This window comes from Nylanderia fulva, unplaced genomic scaffold (genome assembly GCF_048542155.1).
Source record: "Nylanderia fulva isolate GAGA-0341 unplaced genomic scaffold, ASM4854215v1 Scaffold23, whole genome shotgun sequence".
Taxonomy (NCBI): Eukaryota; Metazoa; Arthropoda; class Insecta; order Hymenoptera; family Formicidae; genus Nylanderia; species Nylanderia fulva.
This window is the reverse complement of record NW_028190293.1, coordinates 2,086,133-2,109,052: the sequence shown is the minus strand read 5'-3', so window position 1 is coordinate 2,109,052 and position 22,920 is coordinate 2,086,133. Positions and strand designations below refer to the sequence as shown.

The 22,920-nt window shown below is 39.3% G+C and overlaps 1 protein-coding gene and 1 long non-coding RNA gene across 5 annotated transcripts in view; one reads left to right on the top strand and one right to left on the bottom strand.

The window, feature by feature from the left end:
• knockout (Stork-head domain-containing protein knockout) overlaps window positions 1–22,417 on the top strand; it is a 78,625-nt gene extending 56,208 nt beyond the window's left edge. For 2 of the 3 annotated variants that reach the window (XM_085483104.1, XM_085483105.1), the window contains exons 4-8: window positions 14,546–15,001; window positions 17,549–17,755; window positions 18,144–18,328; window positions 18,599–19,078; window positions 19,439–22,417. In XM_085483104.1, the coding sequence (XP_085339230.1) occupies window positions 14,546–15,001; window positions 17,549–17,755; window positions 18,144–18,328; window positions 18,599–19,078; window positions 19,439–20,614 (2,504 nt within the window). In that variant the 3' untranslated portion in view covers window positions 20,615–22,417. The remainder of the gene's footprint in view (window positions 1–14,545; window positions 15,002–17,548; window positions 17,756–18,143; window positions 18,329–18,598; window positions 19,079–19,438) is intronic. The other variant, XM_085483106.1, reaches the window with a different exon arrangement.
• LOC114932039 (uncharacterized) overlaps window positions 1–22,920 on the bottom strand; it is an 87,832-nt gene that overhangs the window by 64,511 nt on the left and 401 nt on the right. For both annotated transcript variants that reach the window (XR_014924748.1, XR_014924749.1), the window contains exons 3-4: window positions 13,647–13,850; window positions 13,515–13,563 (exon numbers count right to left, since the gene is read on the bottom strand). This is a non-coding gene — a long non-coding RNA (uncharacterized LOC114932039). The remainder of the gene's footprint in view (window positions 1–13,514; window positions 13,564–13,646; window positions 13,851–22,920) is intronic.

The following is a 22,920-nucleotide window of genomic DNA, read 5'->3' as shown; positions in this document are numbered from 1 at the left end:
TCTCACGATTACCATATGATTTTCAGGGTAAGTTCTAAGAGAAAATTCTCTGTGTTTAATTTAACATTTTCTCTACTAAACTATAGCTTAAATATATTAATTATCATACTTAAAATTAATTATGGTTAGTAATATTTGTTTTTCATGTAATAATTGTAAATGTCCACTCCAATTTTCATGAATAACGAATAACATCTATATTTTCAAACAAATGTAGATTGACAATTGTACAAGTGGTTCAATTTAGGGATAGTAGTTTGTGTTAATCGTGCTTCGAAGAGCGAATGCAGCGTCACGTTGTTGCGTGACACATGTGCCAATGTTTGACGATGAGTATCAAATTTTAACATTTATTACCGCAATCTCATAAACGAGAGAGAGATGGAGAGAGGGGAAAAGCGCTTCTCTTTGCCCTGAAGCACGTGCGTATATAATAAATGCAAAGCCACCCCCTCTTGCAATCACAAAGCGTGCCCGGTTAAACGCGACATATGCACAGCTGCGGTGATTCTCTCTCTTTCTCGCGACACACATTCTAGAGGGTAACGTGATATATGCGCGTCATTCGACTCCTCTCTTTTTACCACCAATAATGAACGGCTCCGCGGGAGCCGTTTCGAACGAAACGGCGACATAAACGACGATTGCAAACGGTTTGAAACGCGCAAAAAATGTTTAAGCAATAACGCGCGAATAATAAATCGGGGGAAACGAAATGTGAAAAGGACGCTCATAAAGACGCGCTGAAGGAATTAACCGCTTGCGGACACGCGTCTCTCCCGCGAGAGAGAAGATGAAGACGCGAGAGTGGGTCCCAGGGAATCCGGCCAATCGGCCGCATAATGATGCACCACGGGAAACGAGTGGAAAATTACACATTGGCCGAAGAAGACCTACACTCTTCGTGTCTCGAGCAGAGAGCAAGGAACGTGGCATTCTGGCCGCGAAAGGGAAAGGCCTCTTCCCTCGTTATCGTGGCGCATCGTGCTCTCGGTGCAAAACTGCACCAAGAAATTCAGCGACGGGCACGATGCGATATGTACACCTTCGTCTACCTAGACTCTGCTATATACGTATGGCATTTTACCTTTTCGTCGGGACGGAAAGCCGATACCGTGTTTGCCCCGATGTGCTCTCCTCGCTTCGAGAAGAAGTGGACAATGTTTCAACGGAGATCATAATATCGCCTCGTATTACCTCCAGAGAGAAAATCTATCCCGCGTTTGTATTACATCGCGTGTCATTTCCGCGTAATTGAGAGTCTTGACGTTTCGATTAATTATCGCGCGTGCATCGCGTCGTATCATATTTTTTTTTAAAAAGAAGAGTACGTATATATACATTGAAAGTATAATATAATTAATTTCATTCGCTTCGTCACATGCTCTCGTTCTTCTATATTTTCTTATTTTTTCATTCATCCGGCATGAGTATATTTAGATCGCGGACTAGGCTGCGAAAGTTGTAAATACAGGGAGAAAGAGAGAAACGGTAAAAGCGGAAAACAATATAACGAGCGATACATGCGTGAGGCGTGTATACGGGACAGGTACCTTACATATACACGCGTTCATTTCCGACTAACTGTTCTGTGTGCAGCGGGAACAGTTTATGCATTTTCAGCGAAACACGACTGCGATATGAAGAAGGAGCGTGCGAAGATTTGCGCGCCGCGATTCCGGTAATTGACTTAGAGTGAAACCTGGTGCGCTTTCGAAAGCGACGTTTCTTGCAGCTAATAAATTCCCGAAAACAATGCCACTGTCACGGTACGCCTATCTCCACCGTATTATCAGGTGATATATCATCCGCGTCCTTGTGAAAAGTTTCTTCCGCTATTTTCATAATACACCGATTCAAATCGAGTAATTTGTTGCACTTTCTGCGCATTAAATATGGTTAGGCGGAGAGAGAAAACATAATCGGAAATAAAATCAGGCGTTTCATTTTCACGCGAGAGAACCGTCTTCTTAATTATAAATTACCATTATAAATCTTTCTGAGATTGAACAAGGTTTATCGGTGAAAACGCGCGCGGCATCCCCTGAGAAAATTCCAAGCCGTTTAAAATTCCGATAAAATTCCAAAACATTTTTATGTATTTATGCACGATATGACTCTTTTGCATAGTACACTTTCTCAGCGGTAGTATCCTGTCTATCTTAAATTTGTTGCGAGGATTTTATCTTCATTCGCCAGCCGCACGATCGAGATATCTATAGCGAGACATTCGGAATAAGCTTGCTCTAGCTACATCGTGGTATGTGGCATAGCAGGTTGAAGAACATCGGTTTTAAATGCAGAGAAAGAGAGACGGTAAATTCGCGAAGAATGAGTCTCTCCTGGGACTCGTGATTCTATGTATATATGTACGAGCGAAATTTATGGCGTTTTGCCGCAGTAATGCGGGTTAGTATCGCCGAACGTTAACTCTCGAACTGTAGGAGCTACAAGACGTTCCAACTCTTTTCGTATCCGAATCTTCTCCTTATAATATACAAAAATAAAAATGATCAAATAAGAAGACAATCTGAACGAAAGATGAACGCAGAAATATGTAATAAAGAATTTTGGAAAAAAGAATTCCACTTTCGCGTCTGGAAATATCGGAGTAATTTGCACGGGAAGAGGTTGAAACATCCTATAGAGTGGCTTGGAAGCTTATGAATAAAAAATAGCATAGCGAAGAGACCAAGCGAAGTCGAGCAGAGTCTTATGCCACGTTCAACTATCCATGAGAACTGGACCGTTCCGGAGAATTTTCTCTCTCCGTCTCTTTCTCTCGCACGAGTATATCTCGCCTCATCTTACTCTCTTTTTCTTCCGCCACCCTCAATGTACATAAGCGAGAAAATGTATATTCCCTTTCTCCGATACTTTGATACGTCGATCGTCGAGAGGCAGACGTATAGGTAATCGCGGCACCAAAGTGTTGCTCGTCTGGCACGATTCGCTCCGAGAAAATAGGTAGGGAAATCGTCGAGATGTCAGCTGCGAATGCGACACAATGTCGATCGATATAATAAAGGATATGGGACTGGCATTGTGAGATGTCGTTTACAGAACGACGGCATAAATTCACCGCCGGAGAAAAGAGGATTACATCTCCCTCGTTGCGTCTCAATCGCGCGATTCCATTTCGTAGAGAAGTTTTGATTAGAATCGGACCGAGGTGAGTTTGCGAAGAAGCAAAAGTATAGAGAGATATAAAACATATGTATAATACTTTTATATTTTCAAACGAGAGAAAAGATTCTCTCTGGTCGTTGGACATATTCTAATAATATGCTTTTTAGATGCAAATTGCAAAACGCGGTCGGAGCGCGTTGATATTTCCTGAAATGGCAAATGCGATGGCTATGAAAGTTGCGAATGTTTATCACACATGGACGGTTTTTAACCGGTTTCCTCCGGCAGCGGCATGTACGCGGATATCCTCCGAAAATAGGCACGAAGATATCTTTTACGACATAACGCGTTGGATATATCGCGTGGTCATTCGCGTTGCTAATTTTTCGCGTGGGTATACGATCGCGTTGCTATTGTTAGTAGCCGTTAAGGAAAACGGGTTTCTTCGGGTGAAACGCGGTCGTAGGTTCATTACGACTAATCTATTATGACGACACGGTATTACGACGGTGAAACAAACACTCTATATACGAGATGCAGTAAAGTATGAGGACAAATCGGTGTCGCAAAACGCCACTTTGCAGATTGGAGCGAATTATTTTTTTTATCTTGAAATGTTTATGTTCTCTTGCGTAGGCTTTTCTCTTAAAAAGATGATTTCTAAATATCCTACTTTTCTACTTTGCTACTTGTATCTCTTTTCATTTTTCATCAATTTATTTTATATCTGTCGTGAGAAATGTGTCGGAACGGTATGCGAAGGCGCGAAATATAATCATGCGCGGATTAAATGGCTCGCTTCCGTTTATTGCGCGATTTAACGCGACAGAAACGATGAAAAATTAAACGAGTAGAATATATTATATAGCATGCGATTACGGGTGGAAAAAATCTAGGATCGCGCGTATTAGCGGCATTAAAGAAACGCGACGATGGGTAGTAAAATAAATTTTTCAACGAATTATTGGCATTAATATAGGGGCTCGTATATATGCGCGGTTTATATTTAGTTCATCGGATAAACACCTGGATCGAATGGATATTGATCTCGATTGAAAGCCGAGTGAAGCTAAAAGTCGCATCTCATCGCGGGATTATGTTTTGAAATTCGTACTTTTCATTAGACAATTATAGATAGAATGTTGAAAAGTTAATTAGTTAGAGAATCACGTTTGCCATTTAATTACGAGAGACTTTTCGTCGACACCGATTCGGCGGTTCGCTTTGTTCGATCGGGCAATATACAACGTGTGACGATAATTTCTTAGGTGCGACCAACTACGAGCGACATAATTACAAAGGCGTGCACCGCCTGTCCATAGAGACGACGAAAGGCGTGGTGCTGCGTTTGTAAAATGTTGGCCTCTACAAATGTAAGTCGCATTATTTCTCAGTATGTAGGTTAATGTCAAGGGGGTACACACAATAATCCGTGGATATATCTTTTAACGTGATTGATGACACCGTCGGTCATCGCCCATTCTTTCGCACGATATTAAAGACGCTGGTTTTAATTTACGAGAGAAGAAAAAAGTTCCTCAACATATAATCAGTATACTTTAAAAGGATATAGGCGGTGATCTTTAGCCGAAGCCGCGGTGATTCACTGCGTGAAAGAAACATTTTTTTGCCAATTTTTTTTCAGAGATTTTTTTTTTAATGACTTTAATGTATCGATTGTATGACTCGTCGATTTCGCTTATTTACTTTTAACCTCTCTCATCAGGGATATTAACTAGCTGCCTGAGAAAATAGTTGAAGGATGAATTATAACGATGCAATTAAACGAGATCAGATTAGCGGTGCCGAACCGTTAATACCCGCGCTTTTTTAGGCATATTTATCGTTGTATGTACATATTTGCAGTCGCCTAATCTCGAGTTAGCGAATTTCATCACTGGCAAACCCTCGTGACATTTCACCTGTGTGCTCCGTTGACCTCGATAGCGTTAAGCGATCACATTCGCCTCTGCAGATAAATACGTATATCGCTTCCGTGTGACCTGTGCGATCTATCTTAACAAGAAATTGCTGTGGCAAACGTGTACAATCCTTTATAATCTTCGATTTTGCAAACGGTGTATATCGTTCTTCAGCAAACGCGTATAAATTTAAAAAATTCCTTGTCAATAATTTTTTAAAATAGAGTTTCTTGCATCAAATTTTAATTATAATTCGAATCTTGACATTTAAAAAAAAATTATATTTATGAATTCGTGAATATTTCATAAAATTTTTGAGAAAAAAATTTCCTTCTCGATAATTTTTCAAGCAGTTTTTTGCAAATTTTAATTCGAAATTTGATATTTAAAAAACATGTATATTTATTGATTCGTGCATAAATTTCATTTTTCATACATGACTATTTCATATTTTTGAGAATGATTACTCTCTATTAATACAGCGGTTAATATCGATCGCGTACCATGAATAAAATTTAATAATTCAATCTGGATAATATTAGAATATACGTGCGGTAACGTACTGGTGATCTTTCAATCTTACACAACTCGTTTGAGAGAAACAACAGGCAAGAAGATTATTAAAACTTTCCTGATTAGGAGTGGCAGGTCGAAGCTAGTTTATTCCCGAGCAATGTTTCATCGTCGTGTCGAAAATCTTCCTAATTATCACTAAAATTACGCCTCCTGAAATCGATCAATACAACGAGCACGATATGAAATTTATGCTTGAATATATACTCGAGGGCCAAGATCTCTTTCAGTCTCAATTAAATTACGGCATGGCATTATCGATCGTGATCAGCGATGAGGCAACGAAAATCTCAAACCTTGTATATTTTGTATATAATAATAATATTGCATTAAAAATCGCGTACGAAGAGAATAATTAAATCACAATACTAATAAAATCGATATTATTAAAATAAATAAAAATAATATCATATATTACATCTACAATAAACAGTAAGTAATGCAGATACAGAAAGTGAAAAGTGATTAGCGATAAAAGATTACATCTCATTGTCAGAATAACTGTATCAAAAGCAGGATACGTAATAAGATACTGTTCAATTACAACGAAATTGGCGGGCACGTCGGGGCCCCGTAATAATAATCGTAGTTGCAAAATGGCTCATGTCAGACGCGAGAACGACTGCGCCCTTATCGCGAAGAGAAGGAATGGTATCGGGGGCCGCCGCACATGATGCAGCAGCGGAATCGAACGGCGGAATCGAGGCTACGAGTCGATTCTCATGGCCTCGGCTTATATCGTCTTTCCGGTGAACGAAAAATCGCACGACCCGCGAGGTCGGATTTTAATCCGAGCGCGATCTAATCGTCTCTCTCTCTTTCTATGCCGCCGCCGTTGGCGATCCGAACGAAATTTAATATCACCGGGGATAACGGGGGATTCGCGCAAAAAATCTCGGATAAGCACGAGCGCGTTCTCGGCTCTCCTCAGCTACGATTCCCTCCCTTCTTTCGGTTGCGGTTCTCTCGATGACGGAGGATTAAAGTGCCCCGGCATTGTTATACACCGGTCCTTTTGATACGCTACAAGACAGCTGTAATACGAGTATGTGGCACGACAGAGATACACAGTGCGCATCGCGGACACGAGAAGGAAGCATCGGGATGGAAAGCGACCGCGTGTCACGATGACGTTCCGCGGGATGCGTTCGTACGATAGATATTCCACAGGAGCATATTTCGAATCGAATTTTACCTGTCTTTTTTTCAATTTGAATTTTCAATTTTGACTTGGACATTTCAAACATGAGCAGTTCGGATTATCTATTTTTAAATTATTTAATTTATTTAAAATGAGAGCTCATTTCCTATACAAAATAAGCTTACCAAAATACTCTGAAATCGATAAATATGAGAAAATTGAGATCGAAAATTTCGATGCAGATATAATCAAATTATCTTTTTTTTTAATTATTTAATTTTTAACGCTGCCGAAAAAACTTCTCTTCTAAATCTCGAGTGATAAACTGTTCGTTTATTACTTATTTTAGATGCAAAGTAAGAGCTCATTTCCTGTTTATAAAATATAAATCTATCGAAATATTCTAATCGATAAATGTGAGAAAATTAAAACTGAAAATTTCAATTCCGCTAATAAGGACGCAGCTAAAGTTATTCGCATTATTCGCAATGGCATGATGTGAAAATGAATTTTCTGACATAATGGCTCACCTTGGCCTGACGAGCGAAAACGCTTGACCGCAATCTATATCGTATGCGCGATGACACAATAGAAACGCGATTTTTTTTTGTCTGTTTTGCGACACCATTAATAGCTTCGTGTAATAACTCGTATTGTCTCCGATAATGTATGCGTATGCATCGCGTATTTGCGTACATCTAGAAACATCGAACACAGCATCCGTGTGTGCCTGCTTGCACAAGTAAACGCTTATATTCGATGAATGCGCGAGTGACTAGAGAAAGTCCATAAGCTCTCTGTTTCTCGTATCGAATGATAGTGGCAATAATATGCGCGAAAAAGTTTCGACGTGTACATATATGTATATTAGTATGTCCGAGATTCAGATAATATAAATAACATATTTCTTGTTAATAATCCGAGATGACACTTTACGACGACGTTTCGTCGAATGATTAAGGACACGCTTCCGAGCTCTCGAGAGCTTTATTTAAGGTGGCAGTTAAATGTGCATGTTACTGCGTTGTCGGCGCGATATGTCGTCACTCACCACCTGCGTAGGATCGTAAGAATTCGCAGGTTGTAGGCGTGTGCGTGGTGTAAAATGCATATTAGTGAAAAATGGATCCCGCGAAAAGCAAATACTCTCGCATTTATTATTGCTGTTTATATGTGATTTCATACGATAGTGAGTATATATTTTTTAAAAATATCAAGTTTTCAATTAAAATGTTTGTTGATGTGAAAATTGCTTGAACAATTATCGAGAAAGAAATTTTTTTATTAAAGAACGATGATATGCATTGTGCAAAATCGAAAATTATAAAAGATTTTAGACGTTTGTCACTGTAATTTCTTGTTTTATATAATCTTTCTTTAATATAAAAACTTATAAAATATAATATGTATCCTTACGTTGTAATATTTAACGATAAATTTTTTGCACTCGATGATGAAACATATTGCCTAAAAATTGGAAATATTCGTATATCCCAGAATTTAATTGAAAAAATTCCGATTTTAATTAAAAAAACAAGTTTAAAATATATCTTCCTAAAAAAATTAATTTTTATTCCAAGACGCGTATATTAATATTCTATGTGACGTTAATCGTTTAACGGTGTTTCTGGTTCGTAGACCGGATATTTTGCGCGATATCTGAGCGATCATCAATCGAGTTGGCCTTAGGCAAAAATCATTTACGAACACAGAGTGTTCGTCACTATACATAAAGTAATCGAGTGCCGAGCACACACTATTGCGACTCGGATTCGATAACGATTGAAGAAGATTATGAGCACGATTATTCATGACTTGTTTGTTGCTCGAACGTTTAGCCCCTCTGCAAGTTTACACCCTGCAAAGTGTCATCCGAAAATAATAACGTCAAGGATCCATATCGTCGTCAGATACAGGATACCTTGTAGGACTTAATTTTCTGAACAACGTGACACGCCGTATGTGCAATGTACATGCAATGTTCCGGATCGTGTTCTGCGACTGATGTAACGTGTAGGTATATGTATACTCGGGAACGATCACAGTTACATTCGTGTTACATCGAGCTCGCGCGTTTGAATTTAATGAGTGCTCCATTTGATATCGACTCGCTTCTCGTGTGTCACGACGGGATACAATTCGTGGTGCGTAATGTTTTCAAATCGAAAAATTTATTTCCGTCAATGGAGCAGGAGAGACGACATGTGCTTGTCTGTATCGCTACTTGTTTATAATTGACTAGAGTCTCTTATATAACTGCGTTCGCATTCCATGCACGGATAACAAAACAGTTGGTTAACAACTTGGGATTATTGACTGCTGACGGAAACGCATAAATTTGATAGGCACGAAAGAAAGATCTCTGTGCGTGTAAAGGTGCTGCCAACCAACCACGCCTTGTTCGAGAGAATTGCATTGTACATTTTTTCGTACATTTTATTCTTGTGCACTTGAGAATTTTATTATCGCGATAGCTTCTCGTAAAGTTAACTCCACCAATATTGCTTAGCGTTATTTATATTTAATTATATAAATTATCTGTCTATTTATAGATATTATATTCAACATTCTATAGAAAGAGAAAGAGAATTATTTAATTTACGATTAAAGATAATCAATGTTGATAGAAATTGACTGTTAAGATAATTAATCTATCATTTATGTAAAGACTAGTATAAATATTAATTAAACTCGCGTTAATTTTAATCAATTTTATTTATGGAAATACATAGTTCCATATAGAGTAAAATTTCCGAGCTTATTCAACCGCCTGGATAAATATATAGTACATGAAAGAGTAAAATAGCTTTCGCTTATGCTATCAACGCTATATACTATGTAATCAACAATCTAACGTATGATTAATCTAATGTATAACTTCCGTATTTGCTCTCGTACGCGCTGACGTAACAATCCGACAAAACAAGGCCGCTGTAAGGTAAACAAATGGGAGAGAGAATAAATCGCGTGATCGATATATAGCCGGCGGTATAAAGTAGCGCTGTCTCAAGAATTTACATATAATCAGACGACTGAGAAAAGTCGCCGACTCTCTCGAGAGGAGAGAGAATATACGCGACTCCAAAGGTCGTCTTGTTACGAGGTGATTCCTCGAGTGCCGAGTGGTCTTTGCCATTTCCCATGAGCGCAAAGCCATAAAGGCGGCGGAGGTCGACCAACCAACCAACCAACTAACCAACCAACCAGCCAAACAGCCAACCGACCAGCACGATGGATCACAGCGATAAGAGTATATGCAGCGTGTACAGTACCGGAAGTGATCGCGCCGTTTCGAGGAACGGAGAAGTCGTTCTCTCCGACGGCAGCCTCCGTCTCTTGTCTCTCCGCGGTGTTTCTATATGTATTTTCCCCGCGGTGATATTTTCGCGATATATTTTTCGCGTGGGCGCGAATCGACCGAATGCCAGTCCCGACACTACCACCTTTTACTTCGAGACGCCAAACGAATGCTGTCTACGTGGGCAGCGCGAAGAAATAGTATTATAATAAAGCCTCGTGGAATGATAGAAAGGTGCAGGCTGCTAATAATAGCCTTTCACAGGGTCGCCGCAGGTCGGCAGGTGTGCTCGGCTTCGCGTTTATCTACTGTTCTCTCGGGATCGGTGTCGTCGATTTTGCGTCACCGTGTTGCCAGTTTTGTGCATATCGCGGGTGCACTTGCGATCTCGTTTTTTTATTTAGTTCATGCGTGATAAAAATGATAAGCTAAATGCAGTACAACGACGAAGCGATCTAGTTATTTGATTTTATTTAGAGCACTTTGCGTACCCCCTGATAATAAGAGCGGCTTTATGCATAAGAAAATGACGTTGCAGGTATCTCTCGATCGAAGATCGAGAGAAAGCCGCGAGACGACGCGACGCAGAGATCGAAACAGCCGTCATTGGCGAGAGATCGGTTCTTTTAAATTCTACCCATAGGCACATACAGACGGGTTATAAAGCATCCTAATGAAAAATAAGAATAAACCGTTAATGGCCATTTACACAGGGCCGCTAGTTGGGTGGTAAATGTCCATCGGCCATAAATTGTCCGTCTCGATCTCGCGGCGGTTGCGGCCTTATATCGCGGCGCCGCGTAGCACCGGAACAAAAACGAGGAGCGGAGCGGTTTGACGCATGCAGAACGCTTTCCGGAAAATTTATGACGCGTATCTAATTGTCGATGTTCGTCGTGTATGTACGTCTGAAATTGCGCGAATACGCTTCGCCGGTTTAATCCCGAGCGAGTTAAAACGAGTTAGAGAGAAAGAGAGGGATTAAGTCGCGCTCTAGAACGGACGTTTCGCGCGGACGTTTCATCGTTTCGAATAAATTGGTGTCACTTGACCATAAAAGAGGCATATAATTCTGAGAAAGAGGTATATAAAAAAAAGATGTAAAATCTCGCCAATTTAATGCGCGAAAGTTTGTCGCAAAGAACAAGAATTCGTCGGTCGAGGCTCTCGAATTCGGAGCACATGCTGATAATGCGTGCCAGATAACGTAGATACACAGAGAACACGTTCGGGGGACACGTTCGAGATGAGATTCTCACGACGAGGAGCGCGAGCCCAGCATCCACGCCCCGGAGACGTGTATCGGGTTCCATGATCCCGCTGGCCTCGCTCCGACGTCCGTCTTTCCGTCCGTCGTCGACAAAGCTCCTTGAAAATTGTGCCCGGTACACTTTTTTCCCTATTGTTATATAGTGCCGCGCTCGTTTGCAGGAAATAAAATCTCGCGCGCGAATGAAATCAAACTATATGACTGCTTCCAGCATTTAGATACCGTCTATTCAAAGTCGCGGCGCAGATCTAATTGGCAACTGATATATGTGTGTTCAAAGAGAGAGATATAAATAGACAGGACGATAATATACGAGATTGAAACAGCTAACATGAAAATTCAGCTAATCTGCGATTAATAAAAGAGATAAGATCATGTAGAAACGAATGTATCTTGTGAATGAAGGAGGATATTTTACATTCAATTAACTAAACTGAAGACGGATGAACGTCGAGCGTGAGAATAATTTCGTGATATAAGTTATCGAAGTCTAAATAGGCACCTTCAGCTCATTTTCAATGAGCATTGAGCGTGAGAATAATGTTCAAGTCGAAAGTAAAGGCACATTGTCGAGACTATGTGCCTTTTGCGTATGACCCGGCTTTCATGGAACGCGTATCAAGCGTCAAGATAGACGTAGAAACGGACAGCGAGACATCTCGGTCTGTCGGCGTAAAGTCGAAAGAATAAGAACGGAGGAGGACTAGGAGAAAAGGTGGGTTTATATATTCGGCCTATTTACGGCAATTGTTTAACGGGAGCTCGCGAAACGGGCGTTTTCTACACGTTAGTTACACGCGTAATTGGAGACCTGCTCTTTCCCTTGTCCTGTTCGCGAACAACAAAGGCAACCGTTGACAGACGTGCAGGGAAATTGCAGAGTTGCACCCGCGGAGAAGGCGGGCCCGCGATTGCACGAACTTTAAATAGAGTTCCTCTGTCGGCTGAAACCTTTAATTATACGCGATCGGCGTAACAAGTGGCTTCGCGAATGTATTGTTGAGCCTTGATGGGTATTTCGCGCGACTATACGTTCATTAAAATATTTAGAAATATCTTCTTATATGCTTTATATCGATATCGATATACAATAATCGATTTTCCCGTACTTTAAATTTCCTAAATTTTTCTGTTTTTGAGAACCTTGATTATAAGTTGTTAATGAAGCAAATCATTTTCTAAATACAATGCTATTTTGATATATGTATATAGAATATACTCTTATTAGACTTAAAAATGTCTCATTAATATATTAATATATTATTATATATTCTTATAACATTATCGCGATATAGAGGAATGTCACGCGTTTCGCATCGTTGACATCCATTGACTTTCTCGGTATCGACATCGAAAGGGACATTAGAAATTCGTCGCACGTCAAACGAAGTACGGGCCTCGCGGAGAATTTCGGGGTCTTACTCGGGTTTAGAATAATCCATATTCTTTTTGTGGGCGTGAACCAGATGTAGAAAAGCACGCAGTCGCGGTGTCGCCAGGTTACCGTAAAACGTGACTGGAAGAATAAGGATTTCGATTCTTCTATATCCAAGCCACGGTCTCCCCAGGGCTAATAAATTCACTGTCTTTTTCATATTCACCGATCGCGTTTGTTCTTTGACTTCATTCGCGGTAGGAATCCGAGTTAGCTCGTAAATTGGAATATTTTTCTTCCGCATTTGAAATCGTGTGTGTGTGTGTGTGAAGTTAACATATCATTTCGTGGAAGATCATAAATAGTTGAGAATTCTAACTTTATTTTCACATGCTCAGATTTGTATCAGAATTAGGTATTTCGTAATAAGCAGAATTGTCGAAAATTGAGCGGCGTTTTATTTCGATATGTTCAAGTAAGAGATTTGCTGATGTTTATTTAGTTCTCATTAATATTTTTTATTTTTAGAAGGCAGAACTCTTCTTAGAACTTTTGTATAAATTTGAATAATTATTGATAAAGAAAGTGTTATTATATGTATAGGATAAAGTGATGTACTGCATGAAATTGGTATATCAATTTGTTCTTAGGCATTTTCTTTAATTTAATGGACAGAATTATTTGTTTAAACAAACTATTAAGAACTTAAAAAAACCGGAACTCTTAATTATGAGTTTCCACGTAATGAGACGCTTCATATATCCCTATTATCGCTACAAAAATGTTATAAACAATTTCTCACTCACCGATACGTGCAATATCACAGTTGTGGAGCGGAGTACACAGCATATCGATCTGAAAACAAAATATTCAAATTATATACATACATGTGTATATATACATACATATATATTTTTTTAAATTTTTATTTTGCATACCTTACAGTTGCCCCGCTGTTGCCCGATGCCTCACCGGGCCTCCTCCTCCTCTCTTGGTCTATTGTAGCCGTAGCACTCGCACAACACTCGCGAAAACACGAATAATTATGATCCTCCCGACACTTTATACGGCACTCCCGACGCGCGCAATTTTACACGGCACTCCCGACACGACACAAATCGCCCTGTGTATCGCAATGGTACCTGTAACAAATAAAATACATATACATATATTAGAATAATCTTATTATTTCGTATTATAATATACACAATATAAATATGTAAGCTATAGAATTAATGATAGATATATCCACTCGAGAACTATTGAAATAAAGCCAAAACTCTCAATTATTTATGATCTTCCTTTAAATAATATGCTAGCTTCATACACACCATGAAATCCGTGATCTATGTGATCACGAGTGCAGCATAATAAAATTTAAATGACTTTTTTTATCGCCGTGTGTATTTCTTAAAGAAATGTGTTTTGAAATCGGTGCACGTATATGAAAATGCGAGAGGTCGAGAAAAAATTTCAACATGAATGCAATGTCATTGGATTTAAGTAACTATTACGTTCCAGCTTTGAAAATAAAATTACGCGATTATATGATAAGACAAATAGGAATTTATCGCGATGGTTATCTAAATAAATGGAAAATATAAAATTACGTCGTCGTCGCATCGTTTATTTTATCTCCGAGGGAGCTAATATATGACGGACGGTCGTAAAATATATGATGTACGTGGGACCATAATGGCGCAAAATTTATATTGAGGCATAAAGTAAATTATGTAAGACACGGGCGATGATAATTTGCCGTTTAATTAATTTCTAGAAAAAATAACGCGACTTCGGCTATATCGAATGTTAATTTTGTACATCTATTATTTTGCAGGTGATATAGAGGACTGTCTGGTGGCTCCAGTTTCTCAAGGTCAGTTCACGCCGTTGCCGGAGGCTCTGTGCTGGGCCATTCTGGAGTTGACTTCCCAGAGGCAGGCGGCGACCTTGGATACCCTCAGATCAGCCCTTAGAAACGCCTTCCCGGCCATGCAAAGGCCCAGCCGAGAGCTCGTTTACGATGCGTTAGCCAAGCTCATGCAAGAACGAAAGATCTATCACACGTCCCAGGGCTACTTCGTCGTAACGCCGGAGACCAAGAGGCTTAGACGCGACTCCGGTAGCTCCAGGCGGTGTTCCAGGGACGTGAACGGGTCCAGAGGTCAGGGTAGCATGCTGATGAGCAACGACGAAGCGGTGGCACTCGTACACGGCGAGATGCTCACTCTGCGAGACGGCGATGTTACGCATCAGGCCGTACAGACAAACTTGGCGGACGTTATTTGCGGAGGTAAAACGACTCTCACGTTCATTATTTTCTGAGCCTGACATCATCTCGCGAATCTCGTTCTCTCGAGAGACAAAGTTCAAAAATTCGCTAATGGTTCGTGTATAATCCGAGCCGAAACGCGGCGAAGATTCTTGAAGAAAATTACTTAAGTAACATTTTTTTGCCATTTATTTTAGCTACAGAATATAAAATCGCGCGAAGTTAAATTGCTAAAAGGGACAGCTATTAATCATAAGGATCATAGATATATATTATAACGTGTGTCCTCTTATGTGGAAGTTGTCATACAAGGAGTTAATGCCGTGAAAATATACCGGTTGTATAGCATGTATGTAAAAGAGAGTGTCGGGTGAGGACGCGATTAACGTTGCTTTCGTCTTCATTCAGTAGTAGTCGTGGAGTTCTCTGCGTCTTTAAAGTGTCGCGTATCTTCTGTTGTCTCCCGCGGTGCGCGATACTTATTCGAGGGAAAGTTTCCCATTTGAATCACCCTATCTCGCGATAACAACCGTGATAATTAATTGTAACTTATAAAGTTGTCTTAAACGAAGTAAACGCTTCGATAACATATTTTTACGGTTTATAACATGAACGTGCATTACGATCAAAATTCAGAAAAATATTGAATGTAATGCGATGGAGAAATTCTTGTTACAGAAATTATTGCTATATAAAAATCATAGATATTTCGCAGACCAGCATAAAATGTACAGACATATATATTTGCCTGCACACTTATAATATCTTGTGTAATTTTCGCGATGACGTGCGTAAAAGGTGGACAAATAAATGCGTGTGCGGCCGGGACCGAAGTCTAAAGAAAAGATCGCTTTCGCCGTGTCTCTCTCTCTCTCTCTCTCATGGTGCAAGGATGCACAGGAAGTCGGAGGCCTCGTATACTCGCGACGAGGAATTTGCTCGCACCGGCAGACCGGTCGCTCGGTCCGGGCAAACTCGTTCGGCACGTGTGTTCGGGAAACGTTCCGATTGTGTCCAGGAGGAGAGCAGTCCACTAGCTGCTCACTCTCCGAGGCCTTTTTCTCGTCGCGACTCGACGGACGGGTCGGGAGAGCGTTTATGTTGTTGTCGTCCTTGGTAGCCACGCAGGCCCTGCCGCCGGAAGATCGTCAATTCCTCTCGCGACCGCTTACGAAAGATCGGCGTGCTATCTTAATTTCGCTTTTTTGGCCATGTTCGCGGAAATCCTGGGAGAGAGAGAGAGAGAGAGAGAGAGAGAGAGAGAGAAAAAAAAGAGAGACAATCGCGTTCGTCATCTCGCATACATATCCACGTTTCTTATTCTCGATCTCTCTGTCCTCAACAATCTGTATCGAAGAAATGTTGCGATCGATCCCGAGCTGATCTCTGATTGCATACATAAAAAAATCGCGATACAATTGAAACTCTGATATTAGCGCGATGCGAATCCAACGAGCTATTTATGCGGGTTTTTTTTATTATCTTTGATAAAAAGTGTTTGCGTCTCTCGCGATATGTCGAGTTATTTATATTAAAGCAGCGTATGCGGAATTTCTTGCGGCCTTTTTTATGTGCGTCAAGTGTCTGTACGTGGAGAATAGAGCCACCAACATCTCGGCACGGCACACGTTTAAGATAGGGAGAGAAAGAGAGAGAGAGAGAGGTAACGAGATAGAGAAACTGACGATGCCTGGAAAGCGTTTAACGCAACCGATATATTAGCTATTGGTCACGACATTGTCTACCGTTACATACGCTGTCGACATCATGCGGGGGAGAGGAAGGGAAGGCAGAGGACCACACGTATATAATCTTCCTACTTTTCTCTTACTCGTTTCTCGGCTGATTCTCACGCTGGTAACCCACTCGTCGTCGGCTGGTACGTCGGCGTATCGCCCGTGGCTATGTACCAAGATGAAACTCTCAGGAATGAGGGTATTCCACTTTTTTGTTTTTTTCTTTTTCTCCCCTCCCCCACCCCTCTTTTTCTTTTTTGAGAACGTAGTTGTGCAGCATATCTCTTTATATTATCCCTTTCAGCCGAAGCGACGCGTCGCCTCGCCGTTCTGATATATTTCGCGAAGGTGTGGATCTCCATTTAACGCAATGTTTTTCCGACGTATTTTCACGAATATTCAGATTTTATTTAAATATTATGACGCCCGGAAGGCGAAGACAACCAAAAAAATATAATTCATTCTTCTCGAATTGAACATTACTCATCAATTTAGAGTTCTCTTATATTATATAACAATATTACATAGAGATCATTTTCTCTTAGAATTTATCCTCAAAATCGTGGTGGAATAATATGTGGTAATGGAAGAATTTCATACGAATAAAATTTTTATAGTAAAATGTACATATTAATATGTATATACATATGAATCTTTATTATTGTGATAAATATTTAATCAGAGAAACTCTTATAAAATACGATTATCAAACCACGATTATCATGATTTTCAGGGTAAAGTCTGAGAGAAAATTCTCTCCATGTATGATATATATAATGTAATGTTTTTTTTTTACATTCGTTAGAAATAATTTGGATGATCTCTACTTCAGGAAATCCAAACGACAAGGTCCTGTTCGCCAGGTGCCGGTCGATGCCCGGCCGTCTCGAGAGGCGACACTCGTTACGGCTCTGGGGCTCGGCCAGACGTTTGCACAGAAGCGGAAGTTCGCGGTCCCTGCCGCGAAGACCCGAAAGGAGCGATACATCTTCCAGCGCGGAATACGCCAGCACGGACAGCGCACCTCACAGTCCAACCAGTAAGTCTGATCGAGGAAGGGATTGCGTGGTGACGGGTGACCGCTTTAAATTATAAGTGAATCGATTTAAAAATACTTTCTAAATCGTGTATAAAATTGCCTTTTCTCAAAGACAGAATGTTGCTTTGTATATATGTAATTAAATTTAAATCGATTCGCAAGAAAGACTTATTCGTTGCACATTATGCCTTGTACGACTTTTTATTAAATTTCTTTGCGACTAATAATTATTTTCACATAGTGAAATAATTACAAACAGGTATTTCATGTACATAGATCGTATAATAACAGAAATCAAAGCTTTTTAGTCACCCTGTAGCTGGCAAGCCCTTCCTTGATCCTCATTATCTTCTAACGAAGCGCAACAAATCCAAATCCCTTTCTCAAGGCTTTTCTGGGATTTTTTCAGAGAAAATAGGCCTGCTCTCCAGGCTCTTTCGGCGGAGTACACGAAGGAAGGGCACACCGTTAATGGGCACTTTCAGTGCTCAGTATCCCCCCACCGAGTGGTTTAATCCGCGTGTTGTGCATTTGCACAGCGTTGCCACGCAGACAAGGGCCGCCAGTCCTTCGGTAAGTCGCATACAAGTATATACCTCGACAAGAACTAGTGAAATAAAACTTCTTACTGTAGTACTTCTCTAACGCCGCGAGGCTAATTAACCGGTTCCCTCCAGACAGTTAATAAAAAATCTTGAGGCGACAATACACATTCTAAGCTATTTATAACAACGAACTTGCAAATTTGATAATATTGAAGATAATAAATAGTTTAATTGAAATAAAATTAGAAGCGAATAGAATTTTGAAGAAATGAGATCGATCGAATAAATCTGCCTTCAGATGATGGAAGGTCTCGACCAGTCGCAAGCCAGTTTTCAAGTATGGGACGATTCAAGCTCGATGCGATCAGCCACTTTGCCGAGGCGACATCGACGTCAAGCCAGCGGTGACTCCTCGAGCTTGTTGGCCAACTCGACGCCAAGAAGCTCTCGAAGGCATCGGTCACCGTGTTCTACTCTACCGAGATCCAAGTGTTCCAGTCTGAGCAGATGCACGTCCAGAGCATCCGTTTTACCGCCTAGCACAACTAATCAGGAGACCTATCAAGCACGTAATCAGGCGCAGAACGATAAAAATTCGACCAACTCATCGCCTAGCAGAAGTGGCGGCAGCTCGGGTTCTGTTAGAACGATGAACGCGAGTCCGGCTAAAACAACCACGTTGGGCAGGCCCAACACCAGGCAATCCAACTCTAGAAGACCGAGTCACGACTTTAGCAACGGCGGCAGTAAATCGGCTAATGGCTCTCCACAACATAAGGTAGACATAAATTAATATTTTGTTATAAATATTTATATAAAACGATATATTTTCGCGTATATAATTTCTTTGAATATATATATATATATATATATATATATATATATATATATATATATAAATTATTATATTTTATATATACATATATATAAATTATTATATTTTATATATACATATATATATATATATATATATATATATAAATTTTTTTCTGTATTACTTGTTTAAGAAACGTAATGGAAATTTTAATATTATATAAAATTTTATTCTTTCCAGGTAAAAGTTAGATGATTAATCTTTGTAATTTTAATTTTTGAAGTTTGTTTTATCTGTGTGTAACGAAAGATTTATTGTTTCAAGGTATTACAAAAAACTTCGTCGGGTCACTCATCTCACTCTAGTGGCAAGTCAGTGTCTAGCACGAAGCTGACTTGTTCGCCATTGAAAACGGCCACATTGTCGACAAAATCATCACCGCTCAAAGTTGTTCAGCAAGGTTCGCTGACTCCTCTCCAAGAGGCACAGAACTCGATAACTCTTCAGGTGTCTACTAATCTGAGCCCATCGTCGCAGGAGCAACGGACGATACAGAATAGCGTGACGCTAGCTTCTAACACAACTAGTACGACGACCATTTCCGGCTCGCCTGGCACGAAGATCTACGTTCAACAAAACAACTCGCCGATGAGGTCCGTGATCACCTTCGAGAATGGCACGGTAAAGACGAAGATTGCTGAGAAGGAAGTAATCGATTGCAAGGAAAAGCAGGAGAGAGAGCTGGTAGCCGAGAAGGCCTACAAGACTCGGGTGGACGAGGAGAAGCTCTTCAAATCGAAGCTAGATGACGAGAAGTTGAACAAATGCACGGTCAAGGCCGAGCGTCCGTCGTCGCTCTATGCATCCAAGGAACTCAAAACCAGTCTTCTACTATCGGAATCTGACAAAGAGAATAAACCGAAGATCGAGGAGGAAGTGCCTAACAAGTTGAAATTGACGAATCGCCTGAACAATAGTCAGGCTCATCTGATCGATGGCTCTACCAACAACGTCGACAAGAACGCCTTGGTGCACGAGGCTGCTGCCTTGTCCACCACGAAGAACACTAACGACGCAATGAATAATTCGCGCAAACTCAGCCTGTCGTTATCGAAGGACGCGCTGAGCTATCGCAATCTGCTGCGTCCCGGCTCGAAGAACAACATCGCTTCGAATCCGCCGTCGCCTACGAAATCGTACGACGGTTTCGGTGGCTCTTTCAACGATGTCTATATCGAAAATCTGGAAACGGCAAAGCAGCAACGGGCTCCGCAGGGTTCCGAGCCTAATCTGGAGAAAACTGTGAGCCGAGGCTCGGATCTACACTCTTATCCCAGTCTTAGTGACATGCAGGTTCAGTTTACTAGCCTGGCGGCACAGAAAATCCTCAAAGGTTGCCCGATCAACAGCGTGGATACTCTGGTGGAGGTGAACATGGCAGCCGCCGATAAGCCTAATAATTGCGACGTCACTGTTCACACGGATTTCGGTCTCGTTTGAAATTTTATCCTCGTTGATTATTAATGTCACAAATGAAGACAAGGAATTTTTAATCTTTGCATCCGACTATTGCATCCATGAAAAACAACGTGCCTCGAGGTGAACAACATTGAAGAATAAACGTTGTTAACGCGCCTTGTTACATCAAGATAGGGAGTTACTTTTCTTTTAATAAAAGGGCTATACAGATTTTGCGCTCGTAAAAAATGTTATACACGGAACACGCGTACAGTTACCAGTAATCTGTCACTTGTATGTACCTCTCTCTTTTGTTTTTTTAACGAGCAATCGTGTTTTCGAACAATCGCTGTGCCAATCCATGTATATTATCAAAACTGTTATTAAAATATTGTTATAAGAAAGATCAGGCCAAAATGCGATCAAGTTTTTAATTTTGTTTGTCTTAATTATCTCTAAATAAATTGTATGTCCACTATTGGATATATTAAATTACTGAATTTTATAAATATTGAATATTTTAAATTAAATTATCACATGTAATTTGTATAATTAAATAATACATATACAAAAAGATACATGAAACGCATCTTGTCTGATCTTCGTGTTCTGTACTTAATAATGTGCTATAATCTATAAGCACTATGATTTAAAAAAACGTAGATTTTTTAATTGATAAAGTATATAAAACGGATATTACTACTCATCTATGTATTTTATTCAAAGATTGCAAAAATAATGTAAGATCATTGTGAAAATTCGAGCATATTTTAGATTTTTTTAAATTCTTTTCAAATTTCAAGATATATATACATTAATTGAAGGGATACGCGTTTTGATAGTTTTGCATCGCTTTACTGGAGCTAAAGCGATTTGTCAAAGCAATATCTCATATGTAATAGTTAAACGTGATCCACAAGTAAGAAAAAAAAATTTTCTCACGAATAATAAAAATTTTTCCAAACTAAAACACTGCCATTTTATACACGCTATTATACATTTTATACATTGGAGACATATTTAATATTGATTATTTTACTTGCAATACAGCGATAAAAAGGACTTTCAGGTTTTTATAATATATTGCAATTGTATTTGCAAATGGTACAGCGAAAATTTTATATGTAGCGAGATTCTCGACACAACAATAATTCCTCGAATACAATATAATATCGCAATAAAGCGGGAAACAATGCCTGCCTTTTAATTAGCCGCGCATTATTAAGCACGAGCAAATTAATAGATTAATCGCAATGCCGTCCCCAAGAAACCCATAATGCAGCAAGGTAAAAAAAAAAAAAAAATACGAGAGTTGTAATTCTCGCTGCGCTACATAGCGAAGATTTGATATATCAAGTATACATATATTATACATAGTGTAGAAAAAGAGCGTTTTTTCTTGGAACGCAGCCGGTACCATTCATAATTAGTGCAATCGTAAATCTATAAGTGCCAAAACTTGTCGTAGTACTTAATAAAACAACCGCCTTAATTAATTCGCCCGGCGATTCGCCGGTTTCGACGACGGTTTCGTAAAATCGTGCAAGTAAATCGCAAGAAAGTAATGCAAAGCGTAAACCGTAGTGTTAAAAATGGTAGGCAATTAAATAAGTATTGGGAGAAAAAAAAAAAAGAAAAAGAGACATATGTGTGTCTCTGCTTTGTACATTTCATACTCCGTATCGCAAATTAACCGATCAGTGATGGGTTCAGAATTATCACCCATTCTCTATCTCAAGGATGAAGACGCCGACTTTTCATTTCTGTAATTTCTCGAATCCTTCAACCACGCTTATTGTTATTATCATTATTACATAAATATACACATTATGATCATTTATACAATTGTGGATTATATATTTATTATTTTATTATTGAAAATATTCGAAAATTTATTAAAAAATTTATTTAAAAAATTGTTATTCTTAATAATTTGTTCAATTTTGATTCAATAAGACAAATAAGAAGATATAGAATATATACAAATATAAATCTTTTAATATTAATAATAATTTCAATATTAATATTAATTTTTATTAATATTGATATTAATTTAATTAATATTAATTTATTTAATATTAATTTAATTAATATATTAATATTACAATTAATTTAATTAATATTAATATATCAATTATTTTTTATTAATATTAATTTAATTTATAACAAACGCGGAGAAGTAAATTTGTAAATTTGAAATAATTTCACGGAAATAGAGAATGTTATTAATAATTTGAAGTTTTCAAGATGAGAAAATTTTACTTTTATGAAAAAGTCTGTATCTATGAATAGAGTAACGATTCTCGAATCCTCGCCTCTTATTTCGTTATTAAAACTAACTTGTAGAG